Here is a 27,863-nt window from a genome sequence, read left to right on the forward strand (position 1 = left end):
GGAGATGTTCACATGCCAGGACAATGAACCCCTGGGTGAAGGGATCATGTTTGTGACTAGCTCACAGGCACATGGCTTTAACACCTAGTAAATGCGTGAAAATCGTGCTTCTTCACACCTACCTATTCTTTCAAAGGGAAGATTTAAGATGACTGCTCTGAAAATTGCAGTTAATGTCCAAAGCAATCAGTTCTCACTGCAGTGGAGAACTGCAGTGAGGACTGTTGACTTCGCCACGCAACGTACAGGAAGGATGTGGTAGCAGCTTCCAGCCCCCGCCCTAACTTCCACCTTCATTGGCTCGCCTCACTCAAATGTATATCATACCCTACGCTGGATTGCTAGTCTGTGCTGGAATACAGCCATCTGATTCTGAAAAATTCTGCCGTGAAGTACCACCAGTAATGGCAGTCCCTTCACAAACGCCCTTCTGATCTCCCCAGCCTGACTGAGCCTCTGAACCCCTCGGTAGTTCATCTTTCCCTTTGACACTTAGCCTATCCCCACTTAGCCTGTCAGCTGCTGGATGTTGTAGGACCTGCCATATGGAACACTTTTGAAGAGGTGTGACAGCATTATTCGGTGGGATTGAAGTGTTTTTGGTGCTTCCACCTCTCCTTCATTTTTCCCTGCCCTCTGGTACATTCTATCACATTCTCTCAGACTGTAAACTGTGATCTTCCAGGACGGATTTGGTTTTAGTTCTTTACATTTCACTGGGACTTAAAAATGTTGCCACTCTGTTATCCACAGCTGGGCTTGACTGGGAGAATATAATTAACAATTCACTGTCCCCACGAGAGTGACTTAAAGTATCACTGAATAGCTAGTTGTTTTATGGGAGCAGGAAACTCTTCTTGCAGCTTCTGAAATCAAAACTTCTCTGGAGTCTACATTTAAGTCTGGTCTACTCCAATCTATAGATACCGAACATTACGACTTTGCTGTGTAAACACACTGTGCGATCTTTGATTTTATAGAAACATCTAGAATTCCCAACTTGGATGCCTTATGTGGCACCGCTGTTATGCTCTGGGGCAAGGAGACTACTGATCACCCCTTCGGAGGTACCTTCGAAGTGGAGGAGAACTGACTTCAACAAGTTTCTGTCTTTTCTGTACTTTTACACGCTAGGCTACACTCGTGAGGCAGCGCACATTTTCAGGTACACCCCGTCAAAACACATGACTCCACAATGATGATAAAAACTTTGAAAGAAGCAGTATGATTTTATTGAAATGTTTTAGTACAGTGTTGGAAGATCTTAAAATCCTATGTTCTAAGCCAATACAAGCACTGCAAATAATATAGTGCTGAATCTAGTTGACATCCCACCCGACAAAGGACAGTTATAATCTGAATATCTGTAAGTGGATTAAGTTGGAGGCCGAGTGACTCTGGTGTATTCACATTGCTCTGGCTCCCCTTTTGGCCAGATGCATGCCGAGTCTGCCTCCATTCAGCAGAGCTGGACGGGACCAATATATATTCAACAGTTTCACTTAAATGTTTCCATATCAGCAAGGGAAGCTCGAGTTCTGGGAAGAGGCTGCCTGGAAGCCATCTTCCTCATCTTTGTCGAACTGAAATCACCCAACAGCTAAGGTCTATACTGCCACTGTGCATGGCGAAGTCTAATCAATGTATTAGAAGTACTTTTAAACACAAAAGCGGTGCTCAATAACGATCATCAATCAGTTCTTAATTCAGAGAATGACAATAAAGATTTTTCTTTTACCTTCAGATTATTTTTAAACTAGCTATTTTACTCTAAATCTTAATTGAAATGATTACTTTTAAATGGACTGGTTTTAGTCATGTCAGCATGTCTACACTTGTATGCCAAACTGTTTGCTTGTTCCTAACTACATTTCATTTCCCTATGCACAAAAATTGTAAGAAATAGAGATATCACTCATTTATCAAAAATTAAAAGTAAACGGCATCTAAATAAGCTCTTTACATATCTCAAGTTAACTCTTTCTAAATATAGTCAATCCCTATGGCACAGCTGGCTTTACCAGGTTACAATATTTTTCCTCAAAAACCATTTTAAGGTCTAACTAAATGCTCATTTCTGCAACCACTAAAATGATACTTTTTAACTTCGATTCAAACTTGCCGTAGGGAAGTTTGAAACCTTAAAGATGGTTATACTTGTTAATGACTTAAAAAGATTTTATTTTTCCACTTGCAGAATTTAGATTAAGGAATTTATTCTCAAGTTTTGAGATTTGGCAGAAGGGAGAGACTGTTGTTTGTTATTTAATGCAGGCAAATTCTCTTCTTTCGGGGCTGGAGAATTCAGTAGGTTGCCCACCAATGTGTAAGGCTTGCCTTCTGCCGCAGTCGGGGGACACCTCACTTTGGAGGATGTCATCAAGGGCCATCTCGCGGAGAGAGCCATCTCCCCCTCCAGAGTCACTCCTCGGGCCCCTATTTGAATAGGATCTTAAAGGAATAACTAATGTTTACTTATCTGTACTTTTTCACAGGCCTTTCTTACCCACATTTTTCAAGTAACAACTTTAGCTAGAAGACTTGGTACTTTTGATTTAAAAAGGCAAAAGAACATTAAATCAAAACTATTAAGATGATGTTTAAATATGCATTCGGGGTCACTCACAAAAATTCACTTTTGTGTTTACATCGAAAGCGAAATTACGCTCAGATTAGTAAACCTGAGGGGACTTAGAGGAGTTTTGTTTTGGTGGAAATCTACCACGTGAAATTATTGGAAAAAAGGCAAAGTAAAAGCTAGAGCTAAAAAAATGTGACCTAAAAGGACAAGAGGTACCCAAAGGACTGTCCACCTGGGATGGACAGAGGCGAGCATTAATGTGTCAGTGAGAGCAGACACTATCTCAAAATGGTTTCTAGATCAGATCTATCGCTGCACATAATTTTGGAAATTTTAGAACGTGACGTTTCAGGTAGGCGATAGTTATGAGATGCTTTTCAGAAGTGGTAATAAAAAAAGATACTGAACTACATAGCCTGTGGTATGTCTAATGTTTACCCAAAAATGTGTCAGTGGCCATCTTAAACTATATAAAATTTGGTCCAGATTAAGCACAAAAACCGAAATGGTTTATTTGGAACCCAGTTACTAAAAAAATAAAATAAATTCGAAATCCACGGTATTATACATTTTTCTAAGGTTTTCTTACAGTTTAAGGGCTCATACTGTACAGGGTTTTACCCAAACGTCCATAGGCATTATTGTTATATATCTACATAGAAAGCTTTATCCTAAAGTCACCTTTGGCAACCCTAAATATAAACTATGAACTTCCACAACGGAATTATAAAGCTATGGCCGTAAAACACTGACAGAATAAAAGAAAAGGTCCCCTATCAGAACAAGTCAAGATGACAAAAATATTTCTCATTTATGACAGTTCACAGGTCAAATAACTGCCACCTTCCTCCCAAACTGGAAATAATAACGGTCTGGAGCTTTAGAAGGGGAAAACAACGGATTTTGGAACATATAAAGATCTGATGCTTTTGCGTTCTAATTGCTAAGTCCTAAAGCTTAAAAATCAGATAAACGCATACTACTCAGATGCTAGCAGGCTCGCTCCACACTCCTATCGTGTGCATTTATAGCGGGACGTGGCTGAACAGGTAAGAGACAGATTCACCGTTGTGGGTCCTTCGGATCGCCTCAGCCAAGATCATCGAAATGTCAATGACCTAAACACCAAAAAGAAGAGGCGAGAGGAAAGGAAGGCATCTCAGTCACATTTCATTAAAAACACGAAAGCCAGAAACCCTACAATTTCTCCAGCTGTAAGATGTACGACTGTCAAGACTTCCCATAGCTACTTCTCTGGAGAGGACAGATGCTTTGGGTCTACCTTCAAATTAGGCCCTGTGAAACCAAACCCCTAGAGGATTCTGGAAGCGAGATTTTCAACGCAGGTACCCAAAGGCTTTTCAAGGCCACTGTTAACCAGAGACATCCTTTTCTTGGGGCACTTGTTTTGTTTATTTATTGATTGATATTAGTTTCAAGCGGGGCGCTCGTTTCTAAGTTAATTTTATTCGACCATTACGTCGAAGGTTTTCTCTCTTTTGGTTTCAGAAAATGCAGTGACTGTCATTTAAGAGCCCAGCTATGAACATTCTAACTTTGTTTTGTAGGCCAGACTCAACTGAGATGTTGTAGTGTGAGAACAGCTAATAGATAATACATAAAAATAAATGGGCATGGCTGTGTTCCAATAAAGCTTTATTTACAGAAGCAGATGGTGGGCCGGATTGGGCCGTAGTCTGCTGACTCTCGACAACTGCTAATCAGGCATGAAAATGTAAGGCAGAGCTATTTTGACCATTTCTAAACATATCTCTTCATGCCAAATGAACTGCTTCGTTCTCTGATGGATTCGAAGATCCACTTTGACCCACCTTCAGGATGGAATGGGGGCTTCTAGCAATGAAACGAATTGCCGAGGTTCACGGCGTCAGAGGCAAAATGAGGACTCGGACCCTTTCGATCTATTTCAGGCCAGTCGGTGTAAAGCGGTCATCACCAGCTCTCTGGTGGCCTCCCAAGTCAGGAGGGGCAAGAAGGAACAAAGCTCGGAGGACCCTCAGCATAGCCTGCTGCTGCTTTTTTTATCTCCATTTTTTTTTTATTATGGTGAAATATACACAACATAAAAATTACCATTTTAACCATTTTAAGTGTACAATTCGGTGGCATTAATGACATGTCCAATGTTGTGTAACTATCACTATTATCTGTTTCCAAACCTTTTTCATCACCCCAAACAGAAACCGTGTCCCCATTAAACACTAACTCCCCATCCCTCCTCCCTGAGCCTGTGGCAACCTCCATTTACTTTGTCTCTATGAATTTGAGTGCTTAGTCTAGGTTCCTCAGATAAGTGGGATCAAACAATAAATATGTTCTTTTGTGGCCAGCTGGCTTCTTTCACTGAGCATGTTTTCGAGGTTTATCCATGCTGTAGCACGTGTCAGAATTCCTCTTTTTAGGCTGAATGACTGATATTCCATTGTACAGATAGAGAATATTTTGGTTGCCCATTCATCTGTTGATGGACAGTTAGAAACCTCTTGGCTACCACTGTGAATAGGGCTGCTACAGACAAGTGTATGAGTTTTTATTTGAACACTTGTTTTCAAATTCTGGGGTATATACCTAGAGGTAGATCTGTTGGGTCATATGGTAATTCTGTTTAGCTTTAGCACAGCCTGGTTCTTACCGGTTTTCTATTGTGGTTTTATTCACTTACTATTTCTAACTTAGACTTCTGCCCGCCCCAGCCTTTCTCAGAGATCTAAATGAATTATAACCTCAAGTACGAGCAGCTGCAACTTCTGCCGACATCTGCCTTAGTAGTCACACACAGAAGACTCGATGCTATTTTTGGGGATCTGAGCTAGGTCCCTCACTGCTTGGTTCGGCCTGCAGTGTAGACAGTACCTGGATCTTGGAGCAGTGATTCATTTTCTCCTCTTGTGGAATTGTGTTGGTGACGACAACAGCCTCGAAGGCGGCATTGTTTATTCTGGAAATGGCTGGCCCAGAGAAGATTCCATGGGTAAGGATAGCATACACTTTGGTTGCTCCGGCTGAGAGCAGCCTATAAAACAGAAGACAAAAGAAATTAAGTGTATATGAATATTGTTGAAACAGTCTCCCCTTAGTATGAATTTAAAAAGCAAAAAGTGTATTCCATAAAGGAAAACATGAAACCAATTTTGTTCACATGTACTAGTCGAAAACCTAGAGGATCTTTAGATTATGAGCTGGCAACATACTTCGTATGTCATAAAATCCGGGATTATCAACCTCTGCGTTGGGCCCGGAGGAACTCTTCGGCGTGCAGAGCCCCTGGTCTCCACTCGCTAGCAATGCCTCCCTCCCCTCAGTGTGACAATCAAAAATGCCTCCAGGCATTGTCAAATGTCCCCCAGGTAGCAAAAGTGCCCTTGGTTGAGAACCACTGGTTGAAACCAAAAGAGCCAGAATATCGTCATCGACATACATCATCGACATATAATATAAAAAAAAAGAAAAAAAACCACCAAGAGATTTTACATTCTTTGTCTTGTACTGCCTGGAAAGTCTGGCCTGAAGGCCGAGGGTGGCTCTTTCCTCCTGTGCTCAGTTCAGGGGCTGCACCTTCTCAGACTCCTGATGAAACAGACCGCAAGCTCAACTTTGACAATGAAAACCAGGCCATAAAGGACCATGGTTTTCTTCCTACCAATTAAAAATAAATCAGCCTAAGACTTCCTTTGGTCTAAAGCGCCACTGCTAAGCAAACGGCAATACTTCGGAAAAAGAGGCCCGATCTTAAAATGCTGATGTTTTTCCCTTCTTAATGAGATATGCTAACACTTCCCCAAACCATCCCTCGTACTTGTCCGCAGCGTGGCAGATTGTGCCACAGGTGTCGGCCATGTCGTCCACGAGGATGGCCACGCGGTTATTCACGTCGCCCACCAGGACCATCCGGTCCACTTCATTCGCTTTCTTCCTCTCTTTGTGAATCAAGGCAAACTCCACATTCAACCTGTCGGCAATCGACGTGACCCTGTGCAGACGCAGAAGGACATCTTAACCACCACCGATAAAATCTCATTCTTTAAAGTTGTATTTTAGGACTGTGGTAACCAACCACATTCGACATGATGAAAGCAGCAGCAGCTCTCACTGGGGCAAACACGGGGAGGAATATGCCAGCGATATTGTCCTGCCATTGATGGCAGCTGCTAATGAATATCATCGGGGCGCCGTGATCTCTGGACAAAACTACTGGGTAAGAAACTGATTTTCAATTTGTTAGTGTTGTGTGGTAGTTTTTAAAATCGTGGACACGACTTAAAGGAAGTTCCTCAGAAATGACTATTTGCGTAGTTGTTAGTGGTGCAGCTAGAGAGGACAAAGTTAACATGTCCACACAACACGGAGGCTTACGAAAATGGGCTCCGCTAAGCTTGAGGCCTCCAGAGACTGTAAACCATGAGTCCAGTCGCTCTGGTCTCTGTCTGGTGAGTACCCAAAAGCCATCAGCTCAGAAAGGGCTGGGCTGGCTACAGAAAGAGGAGGTGGCAGGCCTGGCCTGTCAGAGAGCCCAGGACGTTTTGGATTTTTCCCTTGAAAAGTGTGCTTTGATGATGAAAACTTACCACAGAATAATGCCACAGATACGAAGTGATGTGAAGTTGAGATTTTCCTCTTCCAGGTTTTTTTTTTTTTAATAACTATAGATTTGTACTTCTTAAACCCTTCAGCTTTTTCACCCAGTCCCCCAAACCCCCTACAAGTTTTTACAATATCTACCATTATGCAATTCAATTGAAAAGTTATTATTGAGGGACCAACACACACACTCGCGCACTCCGATTCAGTGTGCAGTGAATGGCGAACAAGACCCCTGTATGTTTTCTAAGTCCTGGTCCTATTCATTGCATCATCTTCAGATGGGAACCAGGAATGGCACTGCATGGGTGCTTGATGGGGGGAGCGGGCAGGCAAGAGTCCGTACCCCTGGCTCCCCTTGCCTGTTTCTGACCAGTATTTTTAAATTGTGGTAAAATACATATAAAATAGAATTTATCATCTTAATTATTTTAAAGTACACGATTCAGTGGCATCAAGTGTACACATCACATTGTGCAACCACCACCTCTAATTCCCAGACATTTCCATCACCCCGGAAGGCAACCCTGTCCCCGTTAAGTCACTCCCCACTCCCCCTTCCCCAGCCCCTGGAGACCTGATCGTGAAGCTACTTCATCTCTATGGATTTACCTATGTTGAACTTTTCATACGAATGGAATCATACGACATGTGGCCTTTTGTGTCTGGCTTTGTTCACTTAGCATGATGGTTACCAGGTTCATCCATGTTGTAGCGTGTGTCAGTATTTTATTCGTTTTTATGGATGAATAATATTCCATTGTAAGTACACACTGGATCCTGTCTATCCATTTGTGTGCTGATAGACAGCTGCGTCGTTTCCACCTTTTGGCTATTACGAACAGCGCTGCAGTGAACCCTGCCATACAACAATCTGTTTGAGTCCCCGTTTTCGAGTCTTTTGGGGACATCCCTAGGGGTCGAAAGTGCGAGAATTCCTGGGTCATGTAGTAACTCCGCGTGTAACTTATTTGGCCAGTACTTTAGCAGCTTCCAACTTGATCAAAGACCAACGCCACCTTTCTTTCAGATCCTAATGTTTTTTTCTACGTTGGAATTACCAGGGACATGAATGAAAATGAGACCTAAGGCAAGGCCACCTTTATTCCATGTAGAAAAATCTCCGTTTCCAGATGGCATTTGAGACTTGCATTTCGGCACTGTGGCAGACTAAGTCACCCTTCCCGATGGAAACAGAAACAGTCACAATGCTAGATTACAAAGGGAAATGTCTTCATAAATGCATCATGGAGCTGGAAGGCTCAAAGGAATCTTGAGAGGCTGAGAATGTAATGGTAGGTTCCCCTGGGAAGCTGGCACGCAGCTGAGATCTTGCCCTCAGGAGTCCTATGGAGCCATGAATGATGCTGAGCATGTTTGATAGCAGATATGGAAATGAGAAAGCCGAGGGCCCAGCTGAGACCCGAGCAGAGTGGGAGACGGCCTGTGAAACACAGGGAGGCTGAAGTTATGCCTTCAGAATGAGTGAAAAATATACCTGCAGCCCAGGCGAGGACAGGCAGGATGCGTGTGTCTCAAACTCCATGCTACATGGAGGAGCTAGTTCTCTCATACTCCTGGAGGTGGTTCATCCAAATCCCCATGCTGCGTATGATGAAAACCTTCAAGTGGAGAATTTAACTCGAAGTTATACTTTGAGGCAGTGCTCCAAGGGAACTGGCGACAACAAATGCCAATTCTCTTATGATAAAATTCTAAGAGGAGGAGGGTGCCACAGAAGAGTCACAAAACCACCAGGAAAGCAAGGCATCCAAAGTGAGAGCCACCAGAAATAACTGGGCCGTAATGGCAAAATGTCAGACACTGGCATTAGCCAAGAAAGAATAAAAAATGATTGTTTTCTATGTTTTTAAAGAAACAGAAACTTGGATAGGAACAAAAAAGACTATATAAAGAATAACGAATCGAGACTTAAGAATAGAGTTTCGAGAAATAAAAAACACTATATTTGAAATTAAAAACTTAGTAGCGATTCCACACACCCGAGCATGTTTAAAGAGCATGTGAGAGTAAATGAGAAGATAGAGATGAAGACAATGTCTGGAATGCGATCTGAGAGACAAAAAGTGATCGAAAATGTGAAAAAAACAGCTAACACACATGAAACGGTCTAGGACTCTACAGCCAGCAAAGCTGCCTTTCGATCATGAGGGCAAAATAAAGATATCTTCCACCAAACTGCATCACGCAAGAAGTCACTTCCTTATACAACCACTTAAGGAAATTCTAAAGAATATAACTGAAGGAAAAGGAAAACAACAGATACATTGAGACGTGGCAGGGGGTGGAGGTAGGTAAGCAAAGATATCAGTCAATATGTGGACACGCCTAAAGAAATGTTGGCTGTATAAAACCACGATAATCATGTCTAATTGCGGAGAAGAAAAAAACTACACTGGACAACAGTTTTCAAGCACAAAAGATGGTGGGCATGAATCGAAGCGTGGCAGTAATCATAATGGAAAAAGGACTAAAGTTTCCGGTTCAAGACAAAGACGACTGGATTAGACAAGAGAAGACACCGATTTCGGATCTCCGAAGTCCTGGAGGAAATGAAGCGTTATTATAATGAGGTCTGCATTCTTCCCACCCTTAAAAAAAAAAACCCTTCCGCTTCAAAGGAAACCCAGTTCACTAGCCCACACCCTTTGTTTCTAAATCTGTTTACCACCGGTTTCCTAACTTAAGGATTTAATTGAGCAAAAAAAATTCATTTGAGTGCTGACAAAAATTTTGTCCCATAAACACCTTAAAACGTATACGTAAAAGATAAGTCATTTAAACTCCGACTAAGGAAAGTTAGTTTCTCAGAAAACAAGACAGGTATTCCCAAGAAGAGACTCCTGAACACCTTATATACGACGTGCGCATATATTACATTTTGGGGTTTATTTGAAAGGACTGAGAAGACCTCAGCATGGCAGGGCCCTGATCCATGACCTAGCCATTGTGGCCCATGGTCTAAGCCAGTGAAATCTGAAATCCAAGCGCAACCAGTATTCACACCTCTGCCAGGTGATCCCGCGCTCCCAGCCTGTGTGCAAGCGAACCAGCGGGGGGACCCAGAGACCGGGGTGGGAACGAAGCTGAACTATATGGCCGGACTATATGGCCGGCGGCAGGGGGTTTGGCATGGGACATGAGTGGGGAGCCCTAGCCACTTCATGTACTCGATGTTAATGTAAGAAGCCAGAGATAAAGGAAAACACCCCTGCCAAAAGCCCCTTGGGTTGCTAGAACATTCTTATTCCTGAACAGCCTACAACTCTTCTTTTGCACGTGTAACTGAGACTTAATATATAAACCTAACAAATGACGAGACAATGTACCACAGAGAAATGTTAATCGGAAAAAAACTAGAAGAAAAATAGTTTGGTTTCCATTTCTTCTGGATCCATGTTCATATTCTTCCCAAAATAAAACACGATAAAAGTTAAATCTCGACTACTTAGTTTCACCAACTTCCCATACCAGTTTTGGTTAATATCGACTATCTTAACAGTGGCAGGCGCTTCCTTCTAAGGTTTATTTTTTCTTAGCTGTCAACCCAATCAATGGTCAAAGACGATCCAAGACTGACCTCTTGTGGCAATATTGGTTTTGTTTGTTTGTTCGTTGTTTCACCAGAAACGAGTCAAACCTCTAAGGTTTTTCTAAGGCAACAAGTGCCAATTTGTCTGATAATTTTTCTTAGGTGAAATACGGCTTTTTGTATCATGTAAAAAAGCCAGATAACATCAACTGCACATAGCACGTGTCACCTGAGCGGCTGTTGTGTCAGTTGGGGGGAACGGCTTACTCCAGGCATAGCAGAAACTTTGGGAAAAGGAAAAGGAGGTGGCGAAAAATCCGAAACGTGTTGACTCTGCATTTTTTTAAAGCAGATGACAGACAGGGGAACCTAGTATATCATAAAATATGGCGTTTCATGTCAGTAGGGGAGAGATGTGTTATCTGATAGTTTTGGAACAACTAGATAGCTGGCAGGGGGCGGTCAGAGTTGGATTCTTATTTCAGTCTTTATTCCAAAAACAATTTTCAAGTCAAAGAAAATTGGAACATAATAAAAGGGCGACCCTTAAAATTAAACAAAATCATGGGAGAAGAAAATTGTTGAGAGGGTGAATACTTACTTCATAAACAAAGCTGTAATGTGAAGAGAAGAAAACTATACAAAGGGAAGACATGAAAACTTGGAGAAATATTTGTCCCCTCCCCATAAAGACACAAAACAAAGACGTGACTTCTTGCCTGTGCAGAGCCCCTAATAATCCAGAAGAAAAGGCCTCCGGCCAACAGAACGGGCAAAAGGCAAGGAGAGCCTCATGAATAATAAACATGCTGGAAAGGGCATGTGACCTTATCCAGGTAACTGGATAACAGGAAGAGATACCAAAGACCACTTATCTGATTTGTAAGGTAAAACAGGTCTGATAACTCGCTATGCGGACAAGCCTGTGTAGAGAGTCACTGGCTTCCACACTTGATGGGCATGTCAACTGGTCTATCTTCTCGGAAAGACCAAATTTTGGCACTGTCCATAAAAACCAAAATGGCTCCTGCCCTCGGACTCTGCCATTGCGCTTCTAGGGACGCATCCTATTTGCACACGTATACAAAACGTAAAAGCCAGTGCAATGCTGCAGGACTGTGTTTAAGAGGGCAGTCACGTACTGCGTGACGACGTCTCAGCCAACGATGGACCGAATATACGACGGTGGTCCCCTAACAGGAAACCCTAAGAAAATTCGCAATGAAGGGTTTAGCAGAAGCTTTTGCAGACTTCAACAAACTCCTTAAAATTTGAAAACATGAACCCCCACACTGAAAGGTGTTCATTAACAGACAGGAATACTCATGGTATATATTATCCCTTACAAACAAATCTATGATGAAAAAAAAACCAAGCAAAACGCCATGGACATCTCTCTGAAAAGTGATACCTCCTCAAGAAGAGCCTCAGGCGGGCCCTTTGGGAGGTGTTCCAGAGAACCTGTATGTGTTTAAGCTAAGTGTTATTACAAGAGTTGAGAAGTTAAAAAAATAACGTTTATCAAAAGAAATTATAGTAAGCTAAGGTTAATTTATTATCAAAGAAAAAAAATTGTAAATAAATTTAAGTGTCCCGTGGTCTACAGTAGTGTGTACAACTGTGTCTAAGACCTTCGCATTCACACTGACTCACCCAGAGCAACTTTCAGTCCTGCAAGCTCCATTCATGGTAAGTGTACAAGGTACACTTTTATACTCTTATACTGTATTTTTACTATACCTTTTCTGTTTAGATACGCTTGGATACACAAACATTTACCATTGTGTTACAATTGTTTACAGTATTCAGGACAGTGACATGCTGTACGGACTTGTAGCCCAGGAGCAAAAGGCTGTACCTGGGTGTGTAGCAGGCTATGCCATCTAGGTTTGTGTAAGTGCACTCTATGATGTTTACACAATGACAAAATCACCTAATGACACATTTCTCAGAACATATGCCTGTCGTTAAGCAACGCATGCGTAGACAAACAGTACCTCGAAGTGAGAACGGGAAACTGATTAAAGGAACCATGCCATACACATACAATGGAATATTATCCAGCTGTAAAAAACAATGGAGCAAATTAAGTTTTAATAAAAGCACGGTGAAAGAGTATATACGCCATGTTACCGCTTGTGTGAAATGTAAAGGGAGATGTATGTTTGAATAACGTTAAGTCTGACACCAGAAAGAGGAGGCCTCTCAAGGAAGTGGGGGATGCTACCCTGTTTGAATGTTTTCTAAGAGAATATGTTTTCAGATTCTAAAAAAAAAAAATGAGGTTGGCACGTGAAAAGCAAGGCTACAAAAATCTGCGGAATCTATTATTCTTTTGGCTTATTAGCTCCAAAGAAACTTTTTCTGGTTCTAAAACCAAAGAGATAGGGCAGACGCATAAGCCACATATTGGATGATACCGTTTATGTGAAATGTCCACGGAGGCGGTTCCATAGAGACAGCAAATAGTGAGTGGTTGCCAGGGGCTGGAAAGAGAGGGAATTGGAGTGACTGCTAATACACAGAGGTGTCCTTCTGGGGTGATGAAAAAAGGGTCTGGAATTAGGTGATGGATGCACAAATCTGTGAATATACTGAAAACCACTGAACTGTGCACTTGAAACGGACCAATTGTAGGTATGTGAATTTTCTCTCAATAAAGCTGTTATTAATAACGAGTTTGTGTACCCCTTGGCCCACTTTTTTCACCTCTAACCTTAGATCAGGCCAGTGGATTCGCCATTAAATAAAGATTCCACTGTGTGACTTAAGTTGCCAAGTAAATTGCAAGGTGGATGAGGGAGCCAAATGAGAGCCAGGCATTTGCATTTTAAAGATGTCCCGAAGCCTGGTGGTCCTCCTGGCCTGTCAGGGCACATTTACGAGCTTCCTTGCTTTCTCACTGGGCAGACAAGGTCTCTTTACCTCTCCCTTTCTGTGGAAGCCCCGACCTGGGCATTAAAACTCCATTCCACTTTTTCCCTTCCCAGATAGCAGCTGTACAGTTGCACAAAGTCGCTCTGAGTCTCCAAGTCTCAGCCTGCAGTAGAGCACTCTGCATCACATCAGCATTCTACCACCTACGTCCCTGGTTCTGGACACCGTACCGATTGCTCATAATCTCCTGAGTCTCTGCAAAGCCCTCCAGATTCGCTGCTCAGTATCGTTATGCCGTTCAGCGTGCCTGCACTCTGATGCTGTTAGTGCCAGCTCAGTTTCTGCTAGTAACTGTTCTGTCACTCCCACGTGCTGGCTGGCTGCTGCCCAGTGACCTGCAGATGGTGACTCCGGGTAGGCTGCACCCTCTCGGCTTTCTAACCCAGATCGGCAGGCATGAGGTCACGTTCAGCGGAGGGAGCTTACCGAGCAACCTGGGCTTGTGAATTCTTTCTCTGCCGTGGCTCTGCAGCCGGGGACCAATTTTCATGTGGATTTTCTCCCCGTAGGGGTCCCCGCATCACCCCTACGTGGGGAGAGTGCATATGCCCCGGCCATCAACACGTGGCATAGGCCTTCGGTTCCATTTCTTACGGATGCCTATTTTCCCCCCCCCATCCAAAAGCCTGGGTGAAACCTGTCCTCCCTCCTGGGCTGCAGGGGAGAGGTCGCCCTTTCATGCCCTCTCTCTCTGGAGGTCCCCGGATCTCGCACCTGATCGCCCCAGGCCACCTGAGCATGGCTTCCAGCCCTTCTTTATTTCTTGACTCCAGAGAGCTCCTTTTTTTTTCTTGGTGCTCCATGGACACACATTTATTTTTATAAGATTGTGTTCTATTTGGGCTCCCATTCTCAAGTGTTTGTAGTAGGAAGGACCAGCGTGGTGAATCGTGTTGTTAATTAAAAGCCTTATTTTCCAATTAGGTGATTGCTTTTATAATCAGAAAAAAAAAAAGAACTTAAAAAACTCAAATAAAACATATTCTTTGCTGAAAAAAAATACACGTTTGTTTTTTTTTCTTCCTTTCACGACTGATGAAATGTCGACAAAGATGACAGCTCCCTGCTCTGGAGGTGAAGCCTGTACCTACTTGTTCATTTGCAAAACAGAGTATTAAGTAATTTAAAACATGCTTCCTTATCTACTACGCAGGACAAGAAAAAAAGCAATCAGCAAATGCAGAAACGTGCCTGGTGTGGCCTGTGCCGTACCTTTTGGCTCCCCCTGCATCGGGGGAAACGATGATACAGTTTCTCCACTCAGCAATGTTCTCCCGGATCCACTGCAAGACTGCGGGCTCCGCGTACAAATTATCCACGGGAATGTCAAAGAATCCCTAAGGGGGCGGGGGGGGGGTGGAGTCAGTGTCACACTGCAGGGGTTTTTAAAAGATCATCTTTCATTAAATAAAATTTGAATTTTTTATTCCAAAGCAGCCTTCTCGACAGACTCCCTTTTCTTAATTTTAATAGAATTCAATCAAAAGAAATACGTTCAGGAAGCATATTCCAGCCCCATCTGCTATCTGTGGGGACACGTCCTACTACCTTAGGATTGTCTATATCTTAATGAATAGAGAATGGCTTTGCAAGGCAGTGGGGAGAAGAGGTTTGTTGTTTCTTAAGCACCTGATTAACAAGCCAAATAGTTCACATTCATTATATCACCAAGTGGGCGCAGGATAATTTGGCCTGCTTTATAGATGAAGAACTAAGTTATGAAGAAGGTAAAAAGCATACGACTCTGCCATTTTAATTAGTTTCCAGAAGTTGAGATGGAATTAAGAGAGTTTACAACCACGAAGCCATTCTCAGTCCTTCAAAACTGACTGGAGGCCGGGTGGTGGTGCAGCCAGGAGAAAGCATGTTCAATTATATTTCCAAGTTCAGTAAAAATGGAAAAGCCAAGAGAGTTGCCACATACAAACTCAAACACGAATAACGTTACCTCCTTTGGAAATTATTTAACTTAACCGGTTAGGATTCAACCACGTGTATTAAGCCCCCAATCACAACAAGGGCAAGAAAAGAAAATGCCAGCACCTGGATCTGAGAGGCATGCAGGTCCATGGTGATAATGTGATCTGCCCCTGCGACTGAGAGCATATTGGCCACAAGTTTCGCAGAGATCGGAGCACGGCTCTAAAAAATAAAGACATGGATTTTATATCAGGAGGAGATGGATACCTTTAGATTCTTCCAAGATGTATAGCAGAGAAATCACAGCTGATCTGTAACATGTTAATAAAGAAAATTAACATGAATAATTTTTATTAGTTAATGCTAATAATCTCAATTTAAAGATTAATTAATAATGAAAATGACGTGCTATAACAAAAATATCCACTCCATTTTACTCACCAAATATTTACTATTCACATTTTCTATTCACTATTGCAAGACAATGTGCCTGACACTGGGTATAGAGAACAAATCTCAAAGAAGCAAGTAATTAAACTATATACATGTAGTATCATAATTTCTATAGTTCAAATCATGACAAATGTGTAGAAGAATAGGTATGGGTGGGGAAGGGGAAGAGGGCGGGCACGAGCTAGAATGAGAAATAGCATGAAAGACATCAAGTTCAAAAGGGCTGGTTGTCAGAGGCCCCCCCTGAGAAAACTGCTTTTAAGGTGAGGCTAGCAGAGGTGGGGAGACCGGTGTTCCAGAAAGGAACAGCACGTGTGACCTCACCCAGGCTGAGAGATCACATCCAGGAAGTGAGCGAAGTCCAGGGCGGCTATAGGCAGTGGTCCAGGGGAGAGTGTAAAGGAACGCTGGGTGTGGGGGGGGCGGGGGGAGCGGGAAGGACACATCCTGCTCGGCCCTGAAGGGCAAGGCCTGCTCTTAAAGAAGAATGTACCGAAGCTGGAAGCTAACGCTGTTACAAACTAAACAAAAACCGGATCGAAAAAAGTACACCTTAAGGTGATGCATAACTTGATATTAAGAGAAACAGATGCATCGTGATTTACTGTGTATCCCCCTTAAAGTGACAAAACTTCTCCATAGAGCTTACACATCATAAATGATGGATGATAACTCTGTCCAAAACAGTCATCCTATATAGCAGCCACAAAAAATATTAAGCTTAAAAGATTTCATGCAAATTTACACGTTTTATATCATTTGTATCTCAATAAAGCTGAAAAGAGATTTCATTCAAAAGAGTATAAAAAAATCAATGATTCCTATTAAACACACATACCCAGTATTCGTGTAAACACACACAGAAAGGAATTACATCACCGTGTTAACAGATTGTATTTTCTCTAATCCACCATTTTAAAAAAAGAAACATATTACTTTAAAATAATATAAATATTTAAATGTACAAGTATACACATTTTTTCAACAAAGAATGAGAGGAAACACCTCAAAATGGTAAGAGCAGATGTTACTATACTGAAATTATAGAGAAATATTCTTCTCATTTTTTTGAATTTTTCAGCCTTCTCAACTAACTACACGTCATCGCCCATGTTTTGTTTACTCCCTTGTTCTGGTCCACGCTGCCTTTGGGATAAAAAGCCACCCCCCCATCCGGCCGCCAGACTGGCTCCAAGCTACTGAGAGCTGGTCCTCCCTGCAGTCTGTCCCCACCCTGCTCTCCCTCTTCTGGAGGGCACTTCGGGTGCTGTCTACACCCACACACCTGCCTCGCCTCCATCCCGCACTGTCTCTGCTGAGCCAATGCGTTCGAACCTCCAGATCTAGTGCAAATCTCCCGACTTTATGGCACTGAGAACTTCAGAAAAAAATGATCTGTCCCTTCTAAAGGGACACAGCACTGGCTGAGCATTTGGCCCCCACCATTTGGGACCACCTGCTGAAAGACTGACGTGAGAAAATATTAGATGTACGGAGGTTCACAACTGAACGATGCGGCCCTCAAACACAAAGAATGGGTTTTGGAGATTTTTCGCATCATCTACACCATACAGCCCTGTACCTTGCATACAATAGTTCTTTGAGAAGTATTTCATAATAGAATCTCCATATCACCAAATTTCCAAGGCTTCATCATTAGCCTCACTGACTGTGAGAATTATTTAGTTTAACAAAATTCCGGGATAATTAAAAGAACAAACTGACCACTGGGACATCTTTGTAATAGAATCTGACTCATAACGCTAGTCAATTTGGGGCTCTTCCTCTAATTTTAAAACCAGCAAAGATTCCTCCATTCATCTCTCTGTGGCATCGAGCATTTCGTACTTCTGAGATGCAAACCACAGGAGTTTAACTTCTAAATTCATACTTTCTTCAAACCTTGTTTACAAATTTGGTTTTCGCGCTGTGGTTCATAATTTAGCTCAATGCTCAACTGAATCTTGCAGGAAGAAATGATTTACGCGTTAACTGACTTTACAGCCAATAAAGAGGAAAATTAGTATGCCATTTCAACAAAGGGAGAGTTCAAGATACAGTAATCGAAAACGAAATGTTTGACTCCCCTAATGAAAAATGGATAAGGTCCTGAGTTTTGTGAGCCAGCTCAATCATGACAAAGACTCTCCAGCTACTTCAGATCTTATTCAATGTATCAGATGCCACCCTGCTAAAAGCTTCGATTTGATAACTTTGAAAAAGTTCAAGATTGCAGAAATTTGTGTCGGGGCAACTGTCCTCAATTTTTCAGTTAATAAAAAGAAACAATTTTATCATTGAAAAGAGAACACAACCATGAAAATAGTTTTGAGAAAAGCTAGAAGTCCTTTATTGCCTCCGAAGTAATTATTTCCAGCCATGCCCACGTCATATTGTTTTTACTGGGAAAGGAAACTAGCAATTATTGAGTGTCCACTACAGCAGGCGTCAGCAAACTGGGGCCCCTGGGCCAAGCCCAGCCTGTAGTCTGTTTTCATACAACCTGTGAGCTAAGAATAGTTTTTACATTTTTAAGTGGTTGAAAAACAAAAGAAAAACAATATATTGTGACATTTGAAAAGTATAGGAGATTCATATTTCAATGCTCATAAATTAAGTTTTACTGGAACACAGCGACACCCTTTCATTTACATATGATATATGGCTGCTTTCATGCCAAAATGGCGGAGTTGAGCCATCTGTCTCTATCTAGTGGTCTGCAAAGCCTAAAAAATTTGACACCTGGCTTGTTTTGGAAAAAGTCTGCTAAGCAGTTTATAAATAGCAGCAAATATTATTCTTAATTGACGAATGAGGACCCTAAAGATGCAAAGAGTTTGTTACTTTTAAAAAGGATAAATTGAGTAAATCATGGCACTGAAATTCAAATGAGTCCACCTGATTCCAAAGGTGGAACCCCAAAGCTCCGAGCAGGCTGGACCATGCCTTTTAGAATCGGTACTATGTCATCTTCATTTTCCATGGTAGCATTACATTGTGCTGATGTGTCAAATTTATGAAACCATTGCTTCACTGGCAGAACTTGTCTCTGAATTCTTGCATTTATAAATAAAACCAAAAATAAAACTGTAAAGATGTACAGGGCTTGCTTAAAAAGTAGTGAGATTAAAAAAGAATGAACCAAGCTTTGAATATGGTTAAAGCCTCCAGCTTTTTCTGGGCTTTGCAGGTAACTCTAAGTAGATCAGTTACCTGGAACTTCTTCGTCTTAGAAGTTACAGACGATAACATCCTATGGGAGGGAAAAGACAAGAGAAAGTCTCGGAGGGCTGCCCAGGGCTTCTCCTGTGTCCGAGGAGGAGAATATTCTCTCTGAGCCCAGAGAGTGAGAGTGGCCCATGACTTCCCATCGCATTCAAACACTACATGGCCTTTGGCCTACCTAAGTGACGCCAAAGATGGGAGAGTCCCCCCCCATCACTCTGGGTCCCCTCATCGCTCACCCTCCCGGGTAAATGAAGTCTGCTCACAGGCTCAGGTCATCGCTTATGTTCGTACTAAATCTCGTTACCCTCACTTCGACAGTTTCCCAATACAAAGCCATTCCATTAGATCTAAGGAAAGAAATGGATGGTTAGAAAAATTACCAACAGCTATTACCGGCCATTTGAAAAATCCAAAGGCATACCTGAGACGATAGGCCAAGTTTTACACTTCTCTTTCGACCAGTTTGGTGAAAGAATGAAACCACTTCTCTCCTTATTATAATACAAGCCACGTTGATTACAGAGACGTGTCAGAAACGGTGCCAGAATAACCTACGTGTCTGGCCACGTCCAAGGTGAGTCTCAAAGCCAGAGGTCTATAAAAGGGGACCATGTGTCAGATTCTCCCGAGACGGCCGGGGTGGACACTTGTTTCCTACTATAATTATTCATAGAGCCCCTTCCAAACTCTCAAGCGTCCTGGCTTGGATGATAAATGATATATAATAATGACACTATCTCAAAGCTTGAACCGTCCTTCAAATATCCACTTAAGGTCCCCCAGAGTGGGCTGAATGGCGGCCCCCAAAGGCATCAGGTCTAAATCCTTAGAATCTGGGTAACTGTTACCTTATTTGGAAAGAGAGTCTTTGCAGATGTGACTAAGGATTCTGAAAGGGAGGCGCTGCCACCTGCTCCCTCACAGAGGGAGATTTGACAGAGAGGAGAAAGCCAAGTGAAGATAAAAGCAGAGGTTGGAGGGATGTGGCCTCAAGCCAAGGGACACAGCAGCTACCAGAAGCTGGGACAGGCCAGGAAGGACCCTCCCCTAGAGCCTCTGGACCAGCGTGGCCTACCGCACCTTGAGTTCCCACTTCTGGCCTTGGAAGTGGCAGAGAATCTCTCTCTTGTTTTAAGCCACCCAGTCTGTGGCCATTTAGTATGGCAGCCATAGGCAACTGACACAGCCTTCCACTATTCCGTCTTTCCTACCGGTTTCTCTAATAAGCCACTCAACTCGTGAACTCAGGATTCCCTCGGCTGCTGTGTGTGCAGCCTCAACTGTTACCACATCCTTGCTTCTGTGCTGCTGCTGCTGAAAATCTTATTTCTTTCAGCTGCAGCTAAATTCAGAAAGTCGTGGAATCTTCTGACCGAGATAAAAATGAAAAGCAGCTACCACGTTGTTCCCAAGAGACACACAGCACAGAGGACACGAATGGCCCCAAATGGCAAACAAACCTGTCTACACGTCTGTCAATGGGAAAAGGGGTAAAGCTCCCATCAGACCAGCCCCACGTTAGGGCGGCCCTACCAAACGAACACAATCCCCGTTAAAGCTCCCCTCACACTCCAACTTCCCTGGTTTTTCCTGAAGGCAAAGACCACATCTTCCTCAATTTCTTCTAAAAACTCACAGAGCTTCTCTAGTGCTAGTGTTGCTAAAAAGAATAATTCCACAATATTAGCTTCATTCTCCCTGAAAGGTTAAAAAGAGATAATGGTCTGTTTGGAAAATTCAACTTTTCATTTTGAGACAACTGCAGATGCCGAGATCCCTTGTGTCCTTTACCAAGTTTCCGCTCATGGTAACGTTTTGCCAAACGGGCACTATCTCACAGCCCGGATACTGGCATTGAGACAGCCCAGCGATCCGAGATCCGATTCCAACTCCCCCAGTTCTGGGTGCTGAGCGGCCGGGTGTGCGGGTGGCTATTTAGTCCTGTCCACCACCACAGACACACGACAATTTCACAAGGGCTACTGTGGTATTTCAATACCTGCAAAAGTATGCTGAATGTTTCTGTATCCGTAAGTATGAACGCGATGGCTGCTTCAAAGACAAACCTTTGAAAAAGCCAAGGTGAGAAAACATAGTTCCTCCATCACTAAAACAGAAGGCAAACATTTTCCAGATATTGAGGTAAAATGTGAGGGAAAAAGAAATGTAGACGTTAACCCAGAGCAGGTTCCTTCAAGAGGACACAGCTCTCGTACCTTGTCCTTTTTGTCTTGTCGGGCGTATGGAAAACACGGGATCACTGCGGTCACCCTGGACGACGACGCGATCTTGCAGGCGTTGATCATAATGAGAAGCTCCATCAGGTTGTCATTGATCTCGCCACAGCCGCTCTGGATGATATAGACATCTTCCCCTCTCACGCTTTCGCCAATCTCAACGCTACAAAAGGAGAAACGTCATCCACTCATGGGAAAGCATATTTGTGTCATGGGGGTCCCCAAGAGCACCCCCAGGGTGGATGATCTGCCAGGACTCGGCACACGGTTGTGCTCATGACTATGACTTATTATGGTGAAAGAATACAGAGCAAAGGGAAAAGCCACACAGGGTGAATGAAATCCAGGGAAACAGACACAAGCGTCCGCAAGTCGACCCCAGTCGAGTCATAGGTTGAGCTTAATTCCCCCCCGCGACGAGCTGTGACAACACACGTGAAGTGCTTGCTGTCTGCCAAGGAAGCTCATTAGAGACTCAATGCCCAGGGGGGTTTATTGGGGGGTTGGTGGCGTAGGCACCCTCTGCCTGGCACGTACCAAAATTCCAGACGCCCAGGTATTCAGCATTAACTGCACTGTTCGTACAGTTTAGCCGTGAGCCATTTCTATCAGAGAACGGAGGGACCCTTGCAAAAGCTAAGTTCCCAGAGGCCAGCCGAGGGCCACCTTGCAACCAGGACTTTTTCACATGTGACGCGATCTTGTACGTTCTTTAGAAATTTGTCTCAGTCTTGCTATGTTAACTCTTTTCTGCTAAATATGTTTGGTTTTTCATTTTGATTCAAGTTACATGTACACAGTAATCGAAAAATTCAAAGCATTCTGTAAGGCTTATGACAGACAGCCCAGAGGCAACCAATTTCGATTCTTGATAGTTTTTTGATATAGATCTTCGAGTCTCTAGCTAATGTGTTTGTATTTGCTTCATCTTGATTTCTCATTTCCAGGCATCATGTGTTGACTCCTAACTATGAAGATGAGGATTTAACTATTTCCTTCCCGTCCCATTCACCTACACCGCCTGCAGCCTCCCCACCTCATCCGGCCATCGGCCATCGTCCCAATACAGATCATGACTCAACCAAATGAGCTGCATTTTAACTATGTAAATGCTGTTCAGGGCTGAGCCCACAGTGAACTTAAAGCAAAGTTTATAGTATTTCCCTTTAAGCAGAACTTTTTGGGGGGTGGGGGGGATGGGAGGTGTTTTCCTGGAGAAAGTTATCCTACCTTTTGATGTGTTCAGTTTTTCAGTACTGAATACAAATTCCAGCCTAAACGCTGAGCTAACGATCTCAATCCCACGAGGTCAGGGACCTGAAGTGCAGACTCCACTCCATCCTCCTGCACGGGTCTGACCGAGGCCCTTTCTGCCCTGCCCAGCTGGCCCCGGGGGTTTCCACCACCCCTCTCCCACACTCCATTTCCCACTTTCTGTACCCTTTCTTGGTGTACTTTCATGTTTTGCTGACTGTCATCCTCCAGTAGCTTAAAAAAAAAGAGTAAACAAGAGCTTCAGAAGTCTCTCCTAACTGCACATTGAAAAATTTCTATATTTGGGGTATAGAATTTTGAGTGTTGAACCTGTGAGTGAGCCTGCCCATCGCTGGCAGGTGTCTTCCAGGGCAAGGAAAGCAAAACAGTGCCCTGTGCCCAGGCAGGTCCTCCACAGAGCACCGCCCGAGAACCAAGGACACCCACCATCAGCTCTGCTATAATGCTTGTTTTGAAAAGGGAAATTTGCTCCAATGATCGTTAGAAATGATTTGAGCCTAACAGGAATTTTGCACCTGCTTTCCCATGAACTCTCCTCCTGAGAATACAGAGGGCTGCACTGCACCCAGCTAAAGGGAGCCCCGAAAAAATACTGCAAACGCATACACCGTCACAAGGACAACCACACCCATCCACGTCTTGTGTCACAACTTTCAGCACCGTTTCAGATGGCCCTCCTTCTACCTCCTCACAAGAATGCAAGAGCTGCAACCCTTCTGAGACCCGCATCGACAAGAAAGCTGCAGGTCTTTCTCGGTGGGAAGCATCGTATTTATCGTAGTATTTACGTCTTTTTCTAAACATGTAATACGTGTACAAGTGTTTTACCATTTTTATCACATTTCCATCTTTTTTTCAAATATGTCACCGAGGAAGATTTTGAGTGCCGTGCCCCTAACTGCATTTTTCCCATAAGCCCTGCCGCATGATTTTGCAAAGCGTGGTGACTTTTAGGAATGCGTCTATGACCTTACAGAACTGACTGCAAATGAAAGGCATATCCAAAGAAGCAAGCCATTGAATCTTCTTTTTAAAATTACAAATGAGGCACATAATTACCTCTATCCTTTCTTCTGCTATCAGAAGCCAATTATACCCAATGGCATTGTTTTATTAAAAGAACATATTATTTCTAAAGAAAATTTAAACAAGTGACATTTGGGATACCATATAGTAGCTTATCTGAGTCAACAGAAACTTCTATCCAACTTCAAGTAGAATAATTAGAAGACAAAATAAAGTGTCTCAAGTTGATACGATCCGAAAACGAGTTCTGGTAATAGTGGGTCATATTCTTGCATGTGCTCGGCTGTGGATGAAAACAGTACAATGTCAAACTCGGGGTGAGAGGGACACACAGAATTCTATGTATTCCTTCCTATCTCGAGTACGAAGGAGCTAAAATGTAATTTCTTTGTGAACATTACATCAACTGCGGGATGAAGTCAATTTGGAAATCACAACACTAAATAGCTCGAGGGTTGACAATCTAAGCCCGTGAGCTGAGAATGATGTGGTAGGCAGAACGGCCTCCCGAAGACGTCTATGCCCTAATCTCTCGAACCTTTGAATGTTAGTTTACGTGGCAAAGAGGAAGCAAGGCGGCAGATGGAATGAAGTTATTTATCAGCTGACCTTAAAGGCGATTATCCTGGATTGTTCTAGTTGACCAATATAATCACAAGGCTCCTTAAAAATGGAAGGAGACAGAAGAGGTCAGAGAGATGCTACGTTGCTGGCTTTGAACATGGAAGGACGGGCTGAGAGCCAAGGGATGGGGGTGCCCGCTAAAAGGTGGGAAAGGACAAGATTTTTTCCCCCAGAGCCTCCACAAAGAAACGCATTGACCCATGATGGACTTCAGAGATGGGGGCCTGCAAAACCTAAAACATTCACTATCTGGCATCTTCTAGTGTGATGGCTTTTTATACCAAAATTTCAGCCTCTTTGCAGCCTCTTTTTCCTTAGGAACCTCAATCCCCATATGACTAGCAGCCCAGGGCAGGACAGAAAATACCATTACCATGGCAACTTTCCCCCCAAAGCTATTCCTGCTTTTACTCATAAAGATGATCATGAGTGATCTTTACTCTAGGACTTTTGAAAACTGGGGCCAGAGACAGCATCCACTTGCTGTTCAGATAAAGGATCTTTACTGATCTCGAAATAAGGCTGATGTGTTTATCTGAGTCAATGATGAATGGACGTGGTAACTTAAACATGGCCACAGACTCTAACACTTTTCCCATCAAGAAGATTCTCTTTTGGACCTGGGAGGACTCCGTGCTTGACAATAGAATGTGACAGAAGTGATGATGTGCCAACTTCGGGGCCCAAGCCTTAATAAACTGGTAGCTCCCAATTCCTGTCCTTTGGACTGTTGGAGCTTGGCACCCAGCTCCCATGCTGTGAGGAGGAAGCTCAAGCAGCCCCATGGAGAGGTACTGAGCTAACTGAGCTCCCAGGCCAAAGCTGATAGCAACTTGCCAGCCCCGTGAGTAAGCCATCTTAAGAGTGGATCCTCCAGCCCCAGTTGATTGCCCCAGGTGCCACCACATGGGGCAGAAACAAGCCTTTCCTGCTGAATCCTGCCCAAATTGCAGATGAGAGTCAAAACAATAACTGTTTTAAGCCATGAAGTATCTGGGGGTGATCTGTTACACAACAAGAGATAACCAGAACTTTGCGTCTTATAGCAGAGTAATGACTCTGGGGGCAGGTTAACAAACCAGGGTAAAATATTACGAGACATTCAGATACCATCATCAGTGGCGTCACAGGACGTCATCGTGGCATCTCAGTGGACTACAGTAAAGCCGGGGCAGACACGTCCCTCATATCTGAAATGATTTAGAGTTGAGAAGGTAAAATCAGGAGGCTGTGTCCGATTAAGAAGTGTTTGAAGAAAAGGGAATGGAAGGAGTGATGACCAAGAGATAGCAAATCAGATTTCTGGTCCTGGTTCGTTAAGAGATTCAGGAAGGGGCCTCTTACACGATTTGAATCACTTCTCTCTCCCTTTTGCCGTTCTGGTTCTGGTCCCCAGGCACACACGGTAAAAAGTGGACCACTAGCACAGTACCTGGTACAGAACGGACTGTTGGCAAAAATCACCCTCTGGATCTACATGGTTCGTGGGAAAGAGAAAAGTCGAGAAGTTAATCTTTTAGAGTCTAGATAGTAAAGACAAAAAAAGTAACTGTACAAACAACTCCGAGACTTCATGTAGAGTGATTTTTGAGACCTCAAGATTTCTAATTATCGAGTGGTAGTTATAAAACACTCAAATCAGATAAAATTGAGTGTGCTTTAATACTTCAAAGTCTGAGTTTCACCCCCAAAGTACAGTACTTTCAGCAGAAATCCAACACTGATTTTTTGGGGGGCTTCTGATCTACACTAACCAGGTCGCCCCCACAGCAAAGGATCGGGCTGCACCCAGATAACATGGAAAGGACACCACATTTGCTTTCAAAGTCCACTTCCTCTGGAAATGTCTCCTTTATTTATATGACACCAGCTCCTGAACAAAACCCATGATCACATTCTTCTGTTCTTAAAGCTACTGAAACTTCAACAGGACTGGCAAAATATAGCAACATTCAAACCTCAGCTGTACTATCTTTCTCCAGAGCCCGTGACATCCCCGTGGACGTCTGTATTCAACTCTGCAAAGAATTCTTTACCCGAAGGAGTCCCGGCATTAATGCCACCTGGTACTCAGTCACGAAGGTTTCTCCACTTACATTACCACCAAGGCCATGTAGTTGTAATTTCCCACCTGGAAGAAGGTACTCCCACCTCCTAAAAAGCGGACAACCACCACGACCTTCCCTACAGGTGTAACACCTCAGTATCTAGTAAATTTTTGCCTGACCCAAGGTCATCAAGATTTTCTCCCGTGTTTTCACCTAGAAAGTTGTAGTTCGAGGTTTTACATTTAGGTCTATGATCCATTTCAAGTTAAATCTGAAATGGTGGGGAGCATGGATGGAGTTTCTTTTATTTTGTGCAGCTGGCACCAAAATAATGCCTCACTTGTTGAAATGCTTAAGTAGATCTTGGGGAAAAATATAAAAATGACCAGTAACCCTGTACGGTGCTAGACGTTTAAGGAAGGGGAGAAATGACATCAACTTGAAATTAGTCAAAGAGCTGTGAGGATTCGGGCAGGTGGAAAAAGGAGCCCGTGGCTCACTGAGACACGGTGGCACTTACACTCCAGCCATGGCCTGGCTGCTGGACACGGTAGAATCCCAGAACTACGAAGGAGCTGGAAGTTCGTCATCTTTGAGGCAAAAGAATTAGAGAAAGTGCAGCTGAATCCAGCACGTGCGCCGCGCAGTTCCCACGCTCTTTAAACCCTTTGCACAGCCACACCTTCTGGTTAACCCAGGGGTTTGTTTGCATCCTGGCTGCTCAGAAGAGTCATCTGGTCATCTGGGAGCTTTTACCACGCACCTCCCCCAGCCCGTGAGCTCGGACACCGCGGGGCAGGGCGGGGAAGCACCATTTTCAACCGCCGCAGGTGAATCCAGTGCGCAGCCGGGGGCGTGGGCGGAACCCTACAGAGCACGCGGGGTTTGAGATCAGCCCGGCAGACACGCGAAACCGGGGCGAAGACACCCAGGGCGGCCCTCCCCGCGTGCCCTGCACCCAGGCGATTCCCGCCGGCTGCGCCCACCGCGAGCCGAGGTGCTGTGACCACCCCCGGGTCGCCCTTCCGGGCTGCGGCCGCCCTCCCTGGCTTCCCCGGGCGCCGCGGCGGTAGCGCGGAGGCCGCGTCGTGGCCGGCCCGCCCCGGAAGGTGGAGCACCCGCCCAGCCCTACACTGCAGTCGCGCGCCCCGCGCCCTCCCCCGCACTGCGCGGCCCCCACCTGGTCTCCTGGTTGCTGAACTTCTTGGTGATCACCTTGCCCAGCTCCAGGCCCAGCCGGTCGGCCACGCGCTGGGACAGGTCGTGGTGCGAGCTGCCGCTGAAGAGCACAATGTTGGGCATCCTGGAGCTCTAAGGGGTGCGCGGCGGAGACGGAGTCGGCAGTGGCAGCGGAGGCGGCAGCTGGAGCGGGAAAACGCGGC

The 27,863-nt window shown here is 44.0% G+C and overlaps 1 protein-coding gene across 1 annotated transcript; it reads right to left on the reverse strand.

Annotated features, from left to right (window-relative positions):
* Positions 1 to 1,206: 1,206 nt before the first annotated feature.
* On the reverse strand, positions 1,207 to 27,863 carry PRPS2 (phosphoribosyl pyrophosphate synthetase 2). The gene is made up of 7 exons (XM_039873975.1): positions 27,662 to 27,863; positions 21,488 to 21,671; positions 15,714 to 15,812; positions 14,883 to 15,007; positions 6,399 to 6,572; positions 5,456 to 5,615; positions 1,207 to 3,699 (listed from the first exon to the last, which is right to left on the reverse strand). The coding sequence occupies exons 1-7, from the start codon at positions 27,781 to 27,783 to the stop codon at positions 3,607 to 3,609; spliced, it is 957 nt and encodes a 318-aa protein (XP_039729909.1). The 5' UTR covers positions 27,784 to 27,863; the 3' UTR covers positions 1,207 to 3,606.

The sequence above is a fragment of the Pteropus medius genome, unplaced genomic scaffold (assembly GCF_902729225.1).
Source record: "Pteropus medius unplaced genomic scaffold, Ma_sr-lr_union100, whole genome shotgun sequence".
Lineage (NCBI taxonomy): Eukaryota > Metazoa > Chordata > Mammalia > Chiroptera > Pteropodidae > Pteropus > Pteropus medius.

Excerpts from the sequence above, each read along its gene's own strand:
- PRPS2 (XM_039873975.1), bottom strand. The coding sequence starts at position 27,783 with ATGCCCAACATTGTGCTCTTCAGCGGCAGCTCGCACCACGACCTGTCC. Across the intron at positions 21,672-27,661 it reads TTCAGCAACCAGGAGACCAG|CGTTGAGATTGGCGAAAGCG; the intron begins GTGGGGGCCGCG and ends CTCCTTTTGTAG. Across the intron at positions 15,008-15,713 it reads TGCATGCCTCTCAGATCCAG|GGATTCTTTGACATTCCCGT; the intron begins GTGCTGGCATTT and ends CCGCCCCCTTAG.